General features: G+C 44.4%; 1 protein-coding gene and 1 pseudogene across 4 annotated transcripts in view; one reads left to right on the forward strand and one right to left on the reverse strand.

The window, feature by feature from the left end:
• The window catches only part of LOC311111759 (BTB/POZ domain-containing protein kctd15-like), a 24,900-nt gene extending 22,698 nt beyond the window's left edge, over window positions 1-2,202 (forward strand). For all 3 annotated transcript variants that reach the window (XM_084154577.1, XM_084154576.1, XM_084154575.1), the window contains one exon: window positions 1,843-2,202. In XM_084154577.1, coding sequence (XP_084010703.1) covers window positions 1,843-2,001 — 159 coding nt within the window. In that variant the 3' untranslated portion in view covers window positions 2,002-2,202. The remainder of the gene's footprint in view (window positions 1-1,842) is intronic.
• Window positions 2,203-6,403: 4,201 nt separating this feature from the next.
• Window positions 6,404-18,651, reverse strand: part of LOC311111689 (transcription initiation factor TFIID subunit 4-like) — a 91,873-nt pseudogene continuing 79,625 nt past the window's right edge. The window contains exon 14 of the transcript XR_014615921.1: window positions 6,404-9,312. The product of XR_014615921.1 is annotated as a transcription initiation factor TFIID subunit 4-like (transcript). The remainder of the gene's footprint in view (window positions 9,313-18,651) is intronic.

Below are 18,651 nucleotides of genomic sequence, written 5' to 3' on the forward strand. Positions count from 1 at the left end.
GAAGAGAGGGGAAAGAGGGAGAGGGAGAGGGGGTAGTTATCGTTATCGGAGTTAGTTAGGTGCAAGAAGAAAAATGCTGCTGGCCCACATTTAATCTCAGCCTGTGTCCCAAATGGCCCCATGGCGATTCCCTATATAGTGCACTAGTTTAGACTACAGCCCTATGGGCCCTGGTCAAAAGTAATGCACTACATAGGGAATAGCGTGTCATTTGGGACACAGTCTCAGCCTTGTTTTTGCATCAGGGCAAGGGGGGAAGCAGGGAGAGGTGGTACGGGGGGTGTTTAAACCAGCCATTAATAGTTGAGCAGGCCTGTTTAACAGGCCCTATCAGTCTGTGTGATCTGTGAATTCCTCAGCAGGCACCCTAACCCCCAGACTGAGGAGGCTGCATGACTCAACCACCGGGACTAATTGTCCCGCTTTAGCTCTCCAATGAGGCCACTCTCACTGGTGTGTGTGTGTGTGTGTGTGTGTATGAGTGTGTGTGTGTGTGTGTATATACGGGGCAACAGGCGAAACTCATGTATTTTGCGTGATCTTGGTCTCTGGCTTCATATCTGGCAATATAGGGAGAGGGAGGCTAGCCCTGAGCGAGACCTTTCATTTCCATGTGCTGCAACACTCTATTAAAGGAACTGGGGAATAAGTCATAACACAGCACTCCTCACATTGGGATTTAAAGATACCCCCTCTCCTAAAAAGGATTACAGGAGATGAAAAAAATCTGAGTCTCACTAACGTGCATCCATCCCTCTCACATCTCAGTTTTCTCCCTCCAGCTCCATTATCCATTCGGGGGCACATTCCCCCTCTTCCTCATTCACCACGCATCCCTCACAGCCCCTCACAGCTCCTCACAGTCCCTCACAGCTCCTCACAGACCCTCACAGCTCCTCACAGTCCCACACAGCCTCTCACAGCGCCTCACAGCCCCTCACAGCTCCTCACAGCCCCTCACAGCTCCTCACAGTCCCTCACAGCTCCTCACAGTCCCTCACAGCCTCTCACAGCGCCTCACAGTCCCTCACAGCACCTCACAGTCCCTCACAGCACCTCACAGCCCCTCACAGCTCCTCACAGTCCCTCACAGCTCCTCACAGACCCTCACAGCTCTTCACAGACCCTCACAGTCCCTCACAGTCCCTCACAGCCTCTCACAGCCTCTCACAGCTCCTCACAGCCCCTCACAGCTCCTCACAGCCCCTCACAGCTCCTCACAGCTCCTCACAGCTCCTCACAGCCCCTCACAGCTCATCACAGCCCCTCACAGCTCCTCACAGCCCCTCACAGCTCCCAGTAACTTACAGGCCTCAGCCTCACTCCTCAACCCCTACTGCTTCATTACTGAAATTAGGAGCCTGTTATCTCTCCATACACTGAACTCAAGCCAGCTCCCTCCAAACACACCTAGCAAACTCTCTCTAATACACCCCCAAACCCTTCATCTATTTGAGCTTATGCCCTCATATCATCATCAGCAGATCCGTCAACACACCCACCACCATGAATATTACAGAGACAATATGATGTCCGACCGCCCCTCCGGGCACGTCCATCCATCTATGTGATTGGGTTAATGACATGTGCTACTGTATATGTGACTCATCACCAGTAAATGAGCTTTGATTGATGAGGAGGTGGTGGGTGGACAAGGTCATTATTATTGATAAGTCTGTGTTAACCCTTTGGGAGTTTTTCCTGGCCACTGTGATTCTAATTCTACTTGCACTTTCGGGTCTAGGCCAGGTTACTGCAAAGCATTCTGTGGCTGCTAATGTACAAAGGGCTTTATGAATACATTTGATTGATTAAACATTTGTTGTTGTTCTGTCCCTGCAGGTTCTAGAGCGTCTGTTCCAGAAGGGTTTCAGCATGGCAGCGTCCTGCGGCGGCGGGGTGGACTCCTCCCAGTTCAGCGAGTATGTGCTGTGTCGTGAGGACCGGCGGAGTATGTCCATGAACACCCCCATCAGGATAAAACAGGAGCCACTAGACTAGAGAGGGACTTTAGGAGAGGAGAGGGACTAGCCACGAGGGGCTCATCACCCCCCTACTGGACAGAACAGAACAAATCCAAACCCTAATATTCCTCCACCTCACACCACAAAAAACCAACCCAGCAAGAAACACCTAAGTATTAGCAGACGCCTGGTAACATTGCCAGCTCTGAGGAACTCAGTGCTCTGAGGGGAATGTATCAAACACAAAAAAGGAAAGAAAGAAAACAAAAGTCTTTGATTCTGTTTACTAATAACACCCAAAGAAATCTGGGACTATGATGAAGAACAAAAAGACTGAAACAGCAGCTCCATCTCTTGAACCATTTAAGCACCGTGACCAATCTCTTTTTTCTCCAGTTGTAAGGCTCTCTGACCCCTTGTGAAGAGGTGTCTCCTGACCTTAGTGAGGAGCACGGCCCCCTTGCCGACCCCCCCTCGGTGCAGTGCAAGGCGGAGTGTCGTCCAGTCCTGTACGTGTCTGTGTGAGGCCCATGTGTTGTGTGCGCCGGCCAGTGCAACTGAGCGGGGTCGAGACAGGTCCAATTTAGGGAGGCCTGGCCTGACAAGGGACAGGGCTGGCAGAGAGGAAGAGGAGGAAGCGACAGAGTCATTCAACAAACACACATCGTCCCGCCAGCCCAGTGGCCATCCAGCCCACATCGCTCTTATAGCCAGCAACCAGGCCTCGCAGCCAAGAGAGGTCCGATTGATTGTCTTTCTGGTTTTCATTGTTGTTTATGAAGTGCAACTTTTTTCTCTGTTTTTTGCTGTTCTATCACAATATGGTGTAAACAATTATTAATAGGATTGTTTTATGTTTTTTTTCCTCCTTTATGAAGGAGGTATGAACGTTGTATTCAGAGTCATTAGGTTTGAAAGCTTGAGAGAATGAGAAAGAGAGAGAGAGAGAGAGAGAGAGAGAGAGAGAGAGAGAGAGAGAGAGAGAGACTTGGCAGTGGCTATAGAAACACTATTATGTCTGGAGGCTACGTGGCTAAAGCAGCAGTCTGGCTGGTAATGCATTCAGAGCTGGAGTAGGTCTCATTGTTTAAATGAGGCTGCAAGGGATCCTGGCTATTTGTACATCTTTCAGAGGAAACATTTGTAGCACACATAAAAAGTGCATTGGCGCTGTTGCAATTAGCTGTAAAACATATCTTAAATCAAATAACATTAACAATGTGAGAGTACATATATGTATTAAAAAGTTAAAAGTCAAAAGGTAAAATGATCTGCAATGTGAAATGAGAAAATCTTTATACGAAGGCTCTGAATGTGTTGCTGATTGGTTGTGGAATGCCAGAATGTTCATAACTTGAAAACGAACATGTGAACTGAGATAAATCAGTGTATCTCCATGTTTTTGATGAGATGTACTCTAAATGCTTGAACTTTGTTTGCACTTATAACACATCATCTACAAAACTTCTGCCACCCAAAACAAGTTATTAGTATACGTCCTGATGACCAGTGCCAAGTCAACCCAGATGTTATCTCATTGTGTTTATAGTAATTAGCACATATTAATATGTTGAGAGAGCCCAAAACAATGTAAGTAATAGCAAACTTCGGTGATAAAGCTAAGGTGCCTATTTGATGATTGTACAAAGTTTAAAATTCATGTTTTCATAATTGTTTATTTGACACAGAAATCACTATGATTTTTCAAAACTATTTTATACAAACAAACACAGTACAAATAGTCTGACAATTGAAAGAATACTTTACGTTCAATCATGGAAGCCCCTAATGTTTGTCTTGCGGACTGTCTGTCACCTCATTTCTAAGGCAGGATTATTTCAATCACTCTTCACGTCTGCAGCAGTATAACCTAAAATGAAGTGTAAGCTGAGCATCAGAGCATTGTTTACAGAGTGGGAGGCACTTACTCTATCCTGCTGTGATTCCATGGTTTGATTCTCTACATTTGTGGATCAAAGAGAGAAACAAGAAAGAAAGAGTATACGTTTTCATACTTTCTATCTGTGTAACTTACAGACACTGTTTCTTCCATTCCAAAATACTTGATAAAAAAGAGGCCCATTCTGATCTTGGTTCAGCACAGGCTAGTTAATGAGTTTGTTTTGAAATGTCCTATGGTGGGTGTTTTCATTAAACATTACGAAAATCTTAATTCAAATGGGATGGTACTCTAATAATTTGTAACAAACCAACTCTCCACTTGGTCCTAGTGTCCAGTGTCCTCTCTGCGGATGGCCACTGATTAAACAAGCCACAGGATTCTTCAATCTTCACTTCTTAAAGATGGCCAGGCTTAGTTAGTTAGTTTAGCTCCTAGAAGTCCAGAAGGCAGCACAGACCTCCTGGGGGGCCTCCCTCCCAATCAGGCTCCTCTTTGTTCTGACCTGCTACTGGCCTGGGCCCTTGCATCCAGTCACCTCAAAGGGAATGGCCAACCAGGCCTTTCATGTTGCTGAGGGATGTGGAGCTTCAGAGCCCAGCAGGTCCCCCGGGCTCCCATGCACTCCCAGCTCCTCAGCAATGCCAGTAGAGACAAGGGTTGTGCCCCCCACTGCGTCATCACATTCCTAGACCTTTCTGTACAGAGCACCCTCCTAACATTACCCCCATGGCTCACTGGATTGCACCGCACCACACTAGACCAAACAAACATTCCCTCCCTACTTTATGTCCTCTGGTGTCTCTAGATTCAACTTTCCATCTCAAGGTAACCGGCTCAGTTCTCAATGGTTCTGAATAGTTACAGTATGTGGCAGCATTTAGCTCACCTTCATCAGTTCACGTCCTTGTTGACACAAGAGTAAAGCAACTCAACAATACCTCTTACAGGTGGCAGGTTCTCACAGATACCTCATTACATTACTGGGGCATTTCCTCTAATATACTGTATGTTTTCACACATACACTCTCAGAAAAAAAGAGTGCTATGTAGCACCATTTGTCCTAGTTGGAGAACACCCTGAAAATTGGCTCCAGATAGAACCCTTTTGGGTTTCAAATAGAACCTGGGTTCCAAATAGAACCTGTTAAAGGGTGCTATTTGGAACCATAAAGAGCTGTATCTGATCTTAAATGGTTCTATCTGGAAACTTTTTCAGAGGGTTCCGCTACAGGGAAAAATGGTGCCACATAGCACTCTTTTTTTCTGAGAGTGTACCATTTTCTTTTAGTAATTTGTGGTCAGTAAGTTGGTAGACCATAATTAACAAGTCCAGAGACCAGAGGGCAGTTGTACAGTTGTTTGTATATTAAATTGTTATAAGGACTGGCTTTTACTGAGCCCTCGACCATCTTATTAGAAAAGAGACCTCTAAGTCCTCTCACTCACTACAAAACAAAAATAATTTCAAATTTGCAAGCATTATTGTTGTGTACATATGAATTAAAAACATTTCAAAAGGGTATACTTAAGGTACAAAATGTATATTATTTAAAATGTTTTAATAATTAGACTGTGGTATTAAAGGGCATGTGTTCACTTACAGTGTGTCCATTTGATTTTTCTTGCATATTTGCGATAATAAAAGGATGTACTGTATATTTTCTGCCTCGGCCCTGTCCTTTGTGTCATTTCTTGGATAATAGGGTGTTGTTTTTTCATCCTTTCATCTGCACTAACACTGTCTCTTTCAAGACGGAAAATACAGTACACCTCATGCAGTTATATGTAAAACAGATCTCATGAGGTTTCTTATGTGGTCATTTACTTTTCAGTTTGACCTGACGTGAACTCTCAATATACTATAATCCACCAGAAAAAATGTGTCAGACCCTGCACAAACATATCTTTGCAGTGCACCAGTCTCTGCATGGGTAAAGCAGGGGGCGTTAAGGGTTAAATCAAGATCAGCAGTCTGAGGCGCCAAAGGGACTTTCAAATGGGCCTGCTGCTGCATCTAGAAAAACCCCCACCAGAATCTGCTCCCAAATCCCTGTGTTTTGCACTGAGTTAAACGTTTTGGTATTTTCAAAATGCTGCCGCTTAATTAGCAGTAGAATCCGGAGGGGACTTCTTCTTGGTCTCTAGCACTGGTACTTAACTCAATTTGTACTTAGCATGTGGAATGCTAGTAAATAGAAATGAAGTTGGTTTCATTAGTCAATTTCAGTTTCGGTACAACTAACTGTCCTGTAAAAACATTACTGTTGATTTTGAGGTTAGATTTAAATAATAAAGGGAAACTGATTATTATGCGTAGCTAACATACTAACCAGTTATATAGTACAGAAATTACAACACTTAAGCTATAGCTACACATTTTAAGTACAGTTCTTTTAATAAAGCTGTACTACTAAATCCAGTTACTCTGCTTAACTACAGAACTGTACTATATGGTATCAAGGGTTACTAGACATTACAGATTGATATGGAAATGATGGATATTCAAAGAAATTGTATTAATATCACAAAAGTCTGTGTCTGTTTAGTTTAGTAAACAGCTTATTTATTCCTTTACAAAATAGGTACAAATACAGAAGTATGTTTTTCACACAAACAGAACATTTTCAAGATATGTACAGAGTTTACCAAAAATAACGGAGTTCTAATAAACACATGGTCATGTAAACAATATTTACAAATTATGCATACATTAAAACATACATTTTCCAACTGGGTACATCAGTAATCCTTATATTTTGGCTAAAAAGCTGAAGTAGTAGAAATGTTCTCCATATTTATTTATCAGAAATCATACAAATAATTATTCAAATATGAACCACTGAACAAATAGGTATTTTTGTGCTTCTTTTAAACTTCAATTTTTTAACTATAAGTACTTTCGAGATAAAATTGCATTGTCTAAATTGTGGCAAATGAAATGCCAATTAAAAAAGAACTCAAAAGAAGAATATATAAATAGTTAAAAAATAAGTTTCCCTTTCAACACCAACTGACAATACTGTTTGATGCTTAAAAGAGACAGGAACTATTTATTTCTATACATTAGTAACACAGCTTTCTGTTTTTTCTCATAGTATAAGTAATAAAAAACAGTATATAATAGTGCTGTTAGAAAAAACTTCAATGCACATTAATTCCAAATGTTACCCATTCAACAAATAAATTACAAAGCGACACAAGACAGAAGCTGCATAGAGGCGAGGGTATTCAAAACCAAACAATAACAGAAAGACCATGTTAATAAGAGGTTGGTCAGAAACAGGTGACAACACTGAGGCCTTGCAGAGTTTGACCCTAATTACAAAGATGTATAGCTACTGACAGAGAGACATTGGTCTCCTACCTCTCATTCTAGAGACAACATAAAAACATACAACTATAAAAACAATGCAATGTCAATATTAGGCTAAAATTAAGAATTCTCAAAACTGTACTCCAACAACTGTCCAGCTCCTCACAAGTCTGATATGTATTGTTAATTGTCTTGAAGTGAAACAGAGGAAACCCTAAGATGGGAGCTGCTTGTCAAATGACCATACTGCACTCTGGGCGTCTGCTGAGGGTATGGGCCTGGCTTCACAGAATAGGTTCTTCAGACAACCTAAAGCATTGTGGAAATGGGCATCTGAATTCTAAAAGTACATCTAGAAAAAATATGTTTCTCCATAAGTTTGGGTACAGAGAGAGACTACTGTGCCTTGCTCAATGGGGGTGACTGGCCAGGATCCACCATATTGGTGGACTATTGTAGCTCTGACCATGGTTTGATTATTGACCTGTTGGATTGGCTCAGACTATCTGCATTGCATTAAAACAAAGTTTATAAAGTGAAAGAATACAAAGAATACAATTTGCTTATTGACAGTTAAATGTTACCTTTCAGGTATTTTACATTTGTTCATGTTTTTTTAAGTGTACTGTATGTAAATTGTAAAGTATTTGAGTCTGTAATGTATTTTTCGTTGTGTCGGACCCCAGGTAGACTAGCTGTCATCATGGCGTCAGCTAAAGGGATCCAAATAAAATAAAATCATAACAATTTTCAATGCACATGATTTTACAGAATATCTCAGTATTGAGTCATTGACATTACATGTGGTAAAAATATCATACATGCTGTTTAAAAGTATTCAAAATGACTATTTACATTTAAAGAGCTCGATTTATGTTATGCTGTAATCCATTTTCTGAAGATAAATGTTCCAAAAAGCTGCTCTGGTACATTTCTGGTGTAAAGAATCAGACTATTCTATGAATTGTTAGTTTTGTGTAACCATATTCATTGAACTTTGTTGAACAAATAAGTTCTAGAGAATATTGTAGGATGTATTAAGTTCGAAATATGATTATTTAAAAGAAAATAAACATGAAGTTAAGCATCACTTTGAGATGGTTCATTCAGTATATCGCCTTGGACGTCAAATTTACAACTAACTGATATACAACTGACATGGAAAAAGTACTGGCTCAGGTCCTTAGACACAAAAACACATCAATTCTTAAAAACCCAGTCCCACTAAAACCCAAGGAGTTTGCATCGCCATGGCCTTAAATTCAACACTCTAAATACATAAAAACAGAGTATACAAAACATTAGGAACACCTGCTCTTTCCATGACATAGACTGACCAGGTGAATCCAGGTGAAAGCTATGATCCCTTATTGATGTCACTTGTTAAATCCACTTCAATCAGTGTAGATGAAGGAGAGGAGACAGGTTAAAGAAGGATTTTTGAGATATGGATTTTATATGTGTGCCATTCAGAGGGTGAATGGTCAAGACAAAAGTAGTAGGTGCCAGGTGCACCAGTTTGTGTGAAGAACTGCAATGCTGCTGGGGTTTTCACACTCAACAGTTTCCTGTGTGTATCAAGAATGGTCCACCACCCAAAGGACATCCAGCCAACTTGACACAACTGTGGGAAGCATTGGAGTCAACATGGGCCAGCATCCCTGTGGAACACTTTCGACACCTTGTAGAGTCCATGCCCCTACGAATTGAGGCTGTTCTGAGGGCAAAAGGGCAATATTAGGAAGGTGTTCTTAATGTTTGGTACACTCAGTGTATTTATCATGAAGCTAAAACAGATAAAAACGCATACAATATATTTTAGTGAGTTTTTTCTCTCGCCTTTATATCAAAAGCTACGTTAATATCAACATCACAACACAGACACTGAGCTGAAACATCTGACCCGATTGAAGGCACGTTGCAGGGGTAGAAGGAGATAGTAAGGGGGGAGAGGGAGGGTGCTACTTGAGCAGAGCCTGGTAGAGCAGAAGTGAGTGGGCTGTCTCTCTCTCCTGCTCCATGTAGAAGATGAAGTCCCTGAGGTTGACGCGGGTGATGCGATGACGTTGCCGCTGTGACGACGTGGAGGGGGAAGAGTCGGCGCCCGGTGACTCCACTGAGCTGCCTGATACCTGGGGACAGAGAGAGGAGGACAGGGGGTGAGTCCTGGGACAACAGATCCATCTCAACATCATGTAGACCTGAGGACAGAGAGAGGAGAGGAGCAGAGGGTCTGCTCCAAGACTAGCCGCTGTAGGTAGTTGGTAAGAATTAAATAACCAATTCAAGTTCAAAAGGTTTGAGTTGGCACTCAAACAGACAGAGCGAAGAGACAGAGAGAGGAACATAAAGTGAGTTAGGGACAACAGATCTCTGACATCAATATCATCCAATCATGACTTTCAATACTGTGAATGCCTTCACTGCTCTGTGTCTGTGTCACCCAACCTGTTGAAAATATACCTTGACTGTTTCCCATCGTCTAAAAATGAAGACATCCTTGTTTGACAGCAAACATCTGAGTGATACATACAGTACCAGTCAAAAGTTTGGACAAGCAGCCAACAAATGCTAAGCATACAGTGGCATGCGAAAGTATTCACCCCCCTTGGCATTTTTCCTATTTTGTTGCCTTACAACCTGGAATTAAAATGGATTTTTGGGGGGTTTGTATCATTTGATTTACACAACATGCCTACCACTTTGAAGATAATTTTTTATTGTGAAACAAACAAGAAATAAGACAAAAAAACTGAAAACTTGAGCGTGCATAACTATTCATCCCCCCAAAGTCAATACTTTGTCGAGCCACCTTTTGCAGAAATTACAGCTGCACGTCTCTTGGGGTATGTCTCTATAAGCTTGGCACATCTAGCCACTGGGATTTCTGCCCATTCTTCAAGGCAAAACTGCTCCAGCTCCTTCAAGTTGGATGGGTTCCGCTGGTGTACAGCAATCTTTAAGTCATACCACAGATTCTCAATTGGTTTGAGGTCTGGGCTTTGACTAGGCCATTCCAAGACCTTTAAATGTTTCCCCTTAAACCACTCGAGTGTTGCTTTGGCAGTATGCTTAGGGTCATAGTCCTGCTGGAAGGTGAACCTCCGTCCCAGTCTAAAATCTCTGGAAGACTGAAACAGGTTTCCCTCAAGAATTTCCATGTATTTAGCGCCATTCATCATTCCTTCAATTCTGACCAGTTTCCCAGTTCCTGCCGATGAAAAACATCCCCACAGCATGATGCTGCCACCACCATGCTTCACTGTGGGGATGGTGTTCTCGGGGTGATGAGAGGTGTTTGGTTTGCGCCAGACATAGCGTTTTCCTTGATGGCCAAAAAGCTCAATTTTAGTCTCATCTGACCAGAGTACCTTCTTCCATATGTTTGGGGAGTCTTCCACATGCTTTTTGGCGAACACCAAACGTGTTTGCTTAATTTTTTCTTTAAGCAATGTTTTTTTTCTGGCCACTCTTCCGTAAAGCCCAGCTCTGTGGAGTGTACGGCTTAAAGTGGTCCTATGGACAGATACTCCAATCTCCGCTGTGGAGCTTTGCAGCTCCTTCAGGGTTATCGTTGGTCTCTTTGTTGCCTCTCTGATTAATGCCCTCCTTGCCTGGGCCGTGAGTTTTGGTGGGCGGCCCTCTCTTGGCAGGTTTGTTGTGGTGCCATATTCTTTCCATTTTTAAATTACGGATATTCCTTGGGATGTTCAAAGTTTCGGATATTCTTTTATAACCCAACTCTGATCTGTACTTCTCCACAACTTTGTCCCTGACCTGTTTGGAGAGCTCCTTGGTCTTCATGGTGCCACTTGCCTGGTGGTGCCCCTTGCTTAGTGGTGTTGCAGACACTGGGGCCTTTCAGAACAGGTGTATATATACTGAGATCACGTGACAGATCATGTGACACTTAGATTGCACACAGGTGGACTTTATTTAACTAATTATGTGACTTCTGAGGGTAATTGGTTGCACCAGATCTTTTTTAGGGGCTTCATAGCAAAGGGGGTGAATACATACAGTGAGGGAAAAAAGTATTTGATCCCCTGCTGATTTTGTAAGTTTGCCCACTGACAAAGAAATTATCAGTCTATAATTTTAATGGTAGGTTTATTTGAACAGTGAGAGACAGAATAACAACAAAAAAATCCAGAAAAACGCATGTCAAAAATGTTATAAATTGATTTTCATTTTAATGAGGGAAATAAGTATTTGACCCCCTCTCAATCGGAAAGATTTCTGGTTCCCAGGTGTCTTTTATAAGGGTAACGAGCTGAGATTAGGAGCACACTCTTAAAGGGAGTGCTCCTAATCTCAGTTTGTTACCTGTATAAAAGACACCTGTCCACAGAAGCAATCAATCAATCAATCAGATTCCAAACTCTCCACCATGGCCAAGACCAAAGAGCTCTCCAAGGATGTCAGGGACAAGATTGTAGACCTGGCTGGAATGGGCTACAAGACCATCGCCAAGCAGCTTGGTGAGAAGGTGACAACAGTTGGTGCAATTATTCACAAATGGAAGAAACACAAATGAACTGTCAATCTCCCTCGGCATGGGGCTCCATGCAAGATCTCACCTCGTGGAGTTGCAATGATCATGAGAACGGTGAGGAATCAGCCCAGAACTACACGGGAGGATCTTGTCAATGATCTCAAGGCAGCTGGGACCATAGTCACCAAGAAAACAATTGGTAACACACTACGCCGTGAAGGACTGAAATCCTGCAGCGCCCGCAAGGTCCCCCTGCTCAAGAAAGCACATATACAGGCCCGTCTGAAGTTTGCCAATGAACATCTGAATGATTCAGAGGAGAACTGGGTGAAAATGTTGTGGTCAGTTGAGACCAAAATCGAGCTCTTTGGCATCAACTCAACACGCCGTGTTTGGAGGAGGAGGAATGCTGCCTATGACCCCAAGAACACCATCCCCACCGTCAAACATGGAGGTGGAAACACTATGCTTTAGGGGTGTTTTTCTGCTAAGGGGACAGGACAACTTCACCGCATCAAAGGGACAATGGACGGGGCCCTGTACCGTCAAATCTTGGGTGAGAACCTCCTTCCCTCAGCGAGGGCATTGAAAATGGGTTGTGGATGGGTATTCCAGCAAAACACATGGCCAAGGCAACAAAGGAGTGGCTCAAGAAGAAGCACATTAAGGTCCTGGAGTGGCCTAGCCAGGCTCCAGACCTTAATCCCATAGAAAATCTGTGGAGGGAGCTGAAGGTTCGAGTTGCCAAACGTCAGCCTCGAAACCTTAATGACTTGGAGAAGATCTGCAAAGAGGAGTGGAACAAAATCCCTCCTGAGATGTCTGCAAACCTGGTGGCCAACTACAAGAAACGTCTGACCTCTGTGATTGCCAACAAGGGTTTTGCCACCAAGTACTAAGTCATGTTTTGCAGAGGGGTCAAATACTTATTTCCCTCATTAAAATGCAAATCAATTTATAACATTTTTGACATTAGTTTCTCTGGATTTTTGTTGTTGTTATTCTGTCTCTCACTGTTCAAATAAACCTAACATTAAAATTATAGACTGATCATGTCTTTGTCAGTGGGCAAACGTACAAAATCAGCAGGGGATCAAATACTTTTTTCCCTCACTGTATGCACACACCACTTTTCCGTTATTTATTTTTTTGAATTTTTTTAAACAAGTAATTGTTTTCATTTCACTTCACCAATTTGGACTATTTTGTGTATGTCCATTACATGAAATCCAAATAAAAATCCATTTAAATTACAGGTTGTAATACAAACAAAATAGGAAAAAACGCCAAGGGGGATGAATACTTTTGCAAGGCACCGTATGTGGGAACTCCTTCAAGACTGTTGGGAAAGGATTCCAGGTGAAGCTGGTTGAGAGAACGCCAAGAGTGTGCAAAGCTGTCATCAAGGCAAAGGGTGGCTATTTGAAAAATATAAAATCTCAAATATATTTTGATTTGTTTAACACTTTTTGGGTTACTACATGATTCAATATGTGTTATTTCATAGTTTTGATATCTTCACTATTATTCTACAATGTAAAAAATAGTGGAAATAAAGAAAAACACGTGAATGAGTAGGTGTGTCCAAACCTTTGACTGGTTGTGTATAGGCTAGCCTCTCTCAACAATTAGGCACATACACTAACTTCAGTTTTAACAAAGTAAAACCCTCTCGTAGAGTAAGAGAACGAGATCAAAGCTGATTCACTAATAAAGTCCAGAACTTCAGGTGCCTTCTATTGAACAAATAAATCATTTATAGCATTACATTGCACTTAAACTAGCAGGATGTGAAGATCATGAAAACAATTGGATGTACTCAGACTGAGGGGGAAGTCATCATTCATATTTAACTGTGTTTTATAGCTCTTTATATCACCCTGGAAATGAACACATTTTCTCTAGATAAACAATCAGCTGACATAGATCTGAGCTGACTTTTCCATTCTGAAAAGGAACACATTGTTTGTATTAAAGTCTATACAAAGAAGTGGGGAAATGAAAATATAGAATGAGTGCATACAGAACCCTGATATAAATCACAGACAACCGCTTACATTTCCAAATGAAAAACATCAGGTAGCAAATCCACCAAAATGCCCACTCACCCACTGTAACCAAGGCAGAAAGAAATAAGACAGGCATTTCCGTTAGGAACTCCCCATAACACCCTCCCACAATGACATTGATTGCAGCGCTCTATAAACATCCAGTTGTATAGACAGTGCGTAATTGCAAGCATATGAAAGGTATGGATTTACCGGACAGAAGACTACAGTACTGTTGTACAAACTCACCCTATAGACTTTGTATACATGACAGTATCTAGCTTCAAATACACTGCAAGGGTGGCCACAGCCTCTCTGTAGTCTCTAGGCTGCGTCCCAAATGGCACCTTATTCCCTATAGAGTGCACTATAGTGCCCATAGGGCTCTGGTCAAAAGTAGTGTTCTATATAGGGAATAGGGTGCCATTTCTCCCTCCCATATCTCCCTACACACATCTGTTCCTGTCAGTGATGTTGACAGGTCGGGAGGGCCAGCCGGGGTAGAGGTGCACACGGGACAGGCCTCCGTCGGTCTCCTCCGCCCCCAGGGTCCTCACTGGGAAGGAGCGCCCCTACCCTCACCCTGCCTGGCTCATCAGGCCAATCACGACTGACCACACGTGAAAGATGGGCCTGCCCGCTGCCATGCCAATTACTGCCACTCACCCCACCGCCCTGCGCCACAGCAACACACTCCACCAATCAAAGCCATTCATCCACCTGGACAGACGGGGCGGGTGACCGCTGGCGTGTGGTGTGGAGGGGTGAGGAGGGAGGTGGAGATGGGAGGTGGGCAGTAGCCCTGGACATTACTACTAGCCCCCTGGCCTCATGGTCTGGAGCTCCCAGAATGCCTCACTCAGCTCCTGTGGGAACCCGGTGCATGGCGAGCCTCAGCCTGGGTAAGTGATCCAAATACAGGGAGAAAGGTCAGCCTGCTGCCAACGAGCCAAGCTGATTTCACTTAGCTATCGCAGCAGCGTCGCAGGCAGCCTCTTCTCTTCCTCCTCCCCTCCCCTCATCTTAATAAGCCCTCTGCAACCTGCCAGCAATCCAAACACATGGTCTGTTGTTGTCTGTATCTATGGAGACCAATCCCTCTTTCAAATACATGTTGACTCATGTTAAGGAAATAGGAAAATACACTCACAAACACAAAACAAAGCAGATGGCTGAGTGTCAGTTATAAGGAGAGGTGAGATGTCAAAACACCACGCTTTTCCCGTCACCAGCAATTATATAGTAATGGTGTCTGACATTAAATGAACGGCAAAATGGCAGGCTTCGTAAGGTCACCGTGGAGAGAGAGAGAGAAAGCGCGGGAGAGAGACAGACAGAGAGAGTTCGTCTTTGCAAAATCGTCTTGCTGCTGAGAAAGATCCACGAGGCAAAAAGCAGCATCTGTCATTTTATCTGTGATGGGTGCTGCGAGGCATTATGTCATATGACATATCCATCCTACAACACGCGCAGGGGTACCTCAATATATCCTTTCAGACGTTTGAGTTGTTTGGGGCCCTGAGACACACAGAAAGACAGACAGAGCTGTGGATAACCTGAGGAGAGGACAGGGGCTGAGAGGAGAGGTGGCTATAAAGACCGGATACTCTAGAGAAGGGCCCCAGTCCCCTAACACTGGCTACAGCCCTTACCTCTTCACCTCCACACTCTTACATGACAGTGTGCCAATGGGATAGACACACTGCAGTTCACCCTGGCTGGGAGAGACCAGGGAGCGTGGGTGTGCACGTACACGCACATGCACAAACACACTACAATAGAACTGACATGATGTGCATAGTGTACAATCAATATCATTATGGCGCCTACATACAGTGCCTTCGGAAAGTATTCAGACCCCTTCCCCTTTTCCACATTTTGTTACATTATAGCCTTATTCTAAAATGGATTAAATAAATAAAAATCCTCAGCAATCTACACACAATACCCCATAACAACAAAGCGAAAATAGGTTTTTAGAAATTTTAGCACATTTATAAATAAAACAAATACAGAAATACCTTATTTACATAAGTATTCAGACCCTTTGCTATGAGACTCAAAATTGAGCTCAGGTGCATCCTGTTTCCATTGATCATCCTTGAGATGTTTCTACAACTAGATTGGAGTCCACCTGTGGTACATTTAATTGATTGGACATGATTTGGAAAGGCACACACCTGTCTATATAAGGTCCCACAGTTGACAGTGCATGTCAGAGCAAAAACCCAGCCATGAGGTCGAAGGAATTGTCCGTAGAGCTCCGAGACAGGATTGTGTCGAGGCACAGATCTGGGGAAGGGGACCAAAACATTTCTGCAGAATTGAAGGTCGCCAAGAACACAGTGGCCTCTATTATTCTTAAATGGAAGAAGTTTGGAACCACCAAGACTCTTCCTAGAGCTGGCCGCCCGGCCAAACTGAGCAATCGGGGGAGAAGGGCCTTGGTCAGGGAGGTGACCATAAACCCAATGGTCACTCTGACAGAGCTCTAGAGTTCCTCTGTGGAGATGGGAGAACCTTCCAGAAGGACAACCATCTCTGCAGCACTCCACCAATCAGGCCTTTATGGTAGAGTGGCCAGACGGGAGCCACTCCTCAGTAAAAGGCACATGACAGCCCTCTTTGAGTTTGCCAAAAGGCACCTAAAGACTCTCCGGACATGAGAAACAAGATTCTCTGGTCTGATGAAACCAAGATTGAACTCTTTGGCCTGAATGCCAAGCGTCACGTCTGGAGGAAACCTGGCACCATCCCTACGGTGAAGCATGGGGGTGACAGAATCATGCTGTGGGGATGTTTTTCAGAGGCATGGACTGGGAGACTAGTCAGAATCGAGGCAAAGATGAACGGAGCAAAGTACAGAGAGATCCTTGATGAAAACCTGCTCCAGAGCTGTCAGGACCTCAGACTGGGGCAAAGGTTCACCTTCCAACAGGACAACGACCCTAAGCACACAGCCAAGACAATGCAGGAGTGGCTTCGGGACAAGTCTCTGAATGTCCTTGAGTGGCCCAGCCAGAGCCTGGACTTAAACCTGATCGAACATCGCTGGAGAGACCTGAAAATAGCTGTGCAGCAACGCTCCCCATCCAACCTGACAGAGCTTGAGAGGATCTGCAGAGAAGAATGGGAGAAATTCCCCAAATACAGGTGTGCCAAGCTTGTAGCATCATACCCAAGAAGACTCGAGGCTGTAATCGCTGCCAAAGGTGCTTCAACAAAGTACTGAGTAAAGGGTCTGAATAATTATGTAAATTTAATATTTCAGTTTTTTATTTTTAATAAATTAGCAACAATTTCTAAAAACCTGTTTTTGCGTTGTCATTATGGGGTATTGTATATAGATTGATGAGGAACAAAAACAATTTAGAATAAGGCTTTAACCTAACAAAATGTGGAAAATTCAAGGGGTCTGAATACTTTCCGAAGGCGCTGTATTTCAGCACACAAATTGATCAGGAAGACAGCAAGAGGATGCTTACCATCATTTAGATATTTGTCTTCCATACACTGCTGTGTTATTCACTCATTACTATAGGATAGTATCTATACCATAAAGGGAGGATTTATTTCTTCCACAGTAAGGAAATGTTGAGCTCAGGTCGGTCTACCTTCAATATTTTCTATCTTCCCTAATTTACTGTTCAACCTTGGGTGCAGAGAGGGCCAAGATTAGTCCCCACTTTGCTAAATTTACTTTTGATTAATAATGTATGTTTTCTCTCTCCCTCTCTCTCTCTCTCCTCTCCTCTCCTGGTTAATTGTCTGGTGGTGTTGAAGCTCCTAGGTGTCTTAGGAATTAGCATTTGGTCCTTTATTGTTTAGGGTCTTTCTGCTGATCAGCAGCTTTGAACTTGAGTGGCACAGGGCCTTGATGCTGGAGCCAATATTGGATTTGGCTCAGGTCACACCTTAGGGCTGAGGGTTAATTGCCCACTTTTCCTGGCACACACACTGCTCTACACAGCACAGAGAGGGTTGGGATGGTTGGCCCAGCAGAGCCAATACTGCTGTATCAGCACTCTGTATAGAGGACAGGAGGCTGCAGACAGCAGCTGGGAGGAGAGGAGGCTGCAGACAGGGGGCTGGGAGGACAGGAGGCTGCAGACAGGGGGCTGAGAGGAGAGGAGGCTGCAGACAGCGGCTGGGAGGAGAGGAGGCTGCAGACAGGGGGCTGAGAGGAGAGGAGGCTGCAGACAGGGGGCTGAGAGGAGAGGAGGCTGCAGACAGGGGGCTGGGAGGACAGGAGGCTGCAGACAGGGGGCTGAGAGGAGAGGAGGCTGCAGACAGCGGCTGGGAGGAGAGGAGGCTGCAGACAGCGGCTGGGAGGAGAGGAGGCTGCAGACAGGGGGCTGAGAGGAGAGGAGGCTGCAGACAGGGGGCTGAGAGGACAGGAGGCTGCAGACAGGGGGCTGGGAGGACAGGAGGCTGCAGACATGGGGCTTGGAGGAGAGGAGGCTGCAGACAGGGGGCTGGGAGGACAGGAGGCTGCAGACAGGGGGCTGGGAGGACAGGAGGCTGCAGACATGGGGCTGGGAGGAGAGGAGGCTGCAGACAGCGGCTGGGAGGAGAGGAGGCTGCAGACAGGGGGCTGGGAGGACAGGAGGCTGCAGACAGGGGGCTGGGAGGACAGGAGGCTGCAGACAGGGGGCTGGGAGGAGAGGAGGCTACAGACATGGGGCTGGGAGGAGAGGAGGCTGCAGACAGGGGGCTGAGAGGAGAGGAGGCTGCAGACAGGGGGCTGAGAGGAGAGGAGGCTGCAGACAGGGGGCTGAGAGGAGAGGAGGCTGCAGACAGGGGGCTGAGAGGAGAGGAGGCTGCAGACAGGGGGCTGGGAGGACAGGAGGCTGCAGACAGGGGGCTGAGAGGAGAGGAGGCTGCAGACAGGGGGCTGGGAGGACAGGAGGCTGCAGACATGGGGCTGG

This window comes from Coregonus lavaretus (genome assembly GCF_964263955.1).
Source record: "Coregonus lavaretus genome assembly, chromosome: 37".
Taxonomy (NCBI): Eukaryota; Metazoa; Chordata; class Actinopteri; order Salmoniformes; family Salmonidae; genus Coregonus; species Coregonus lavaretus.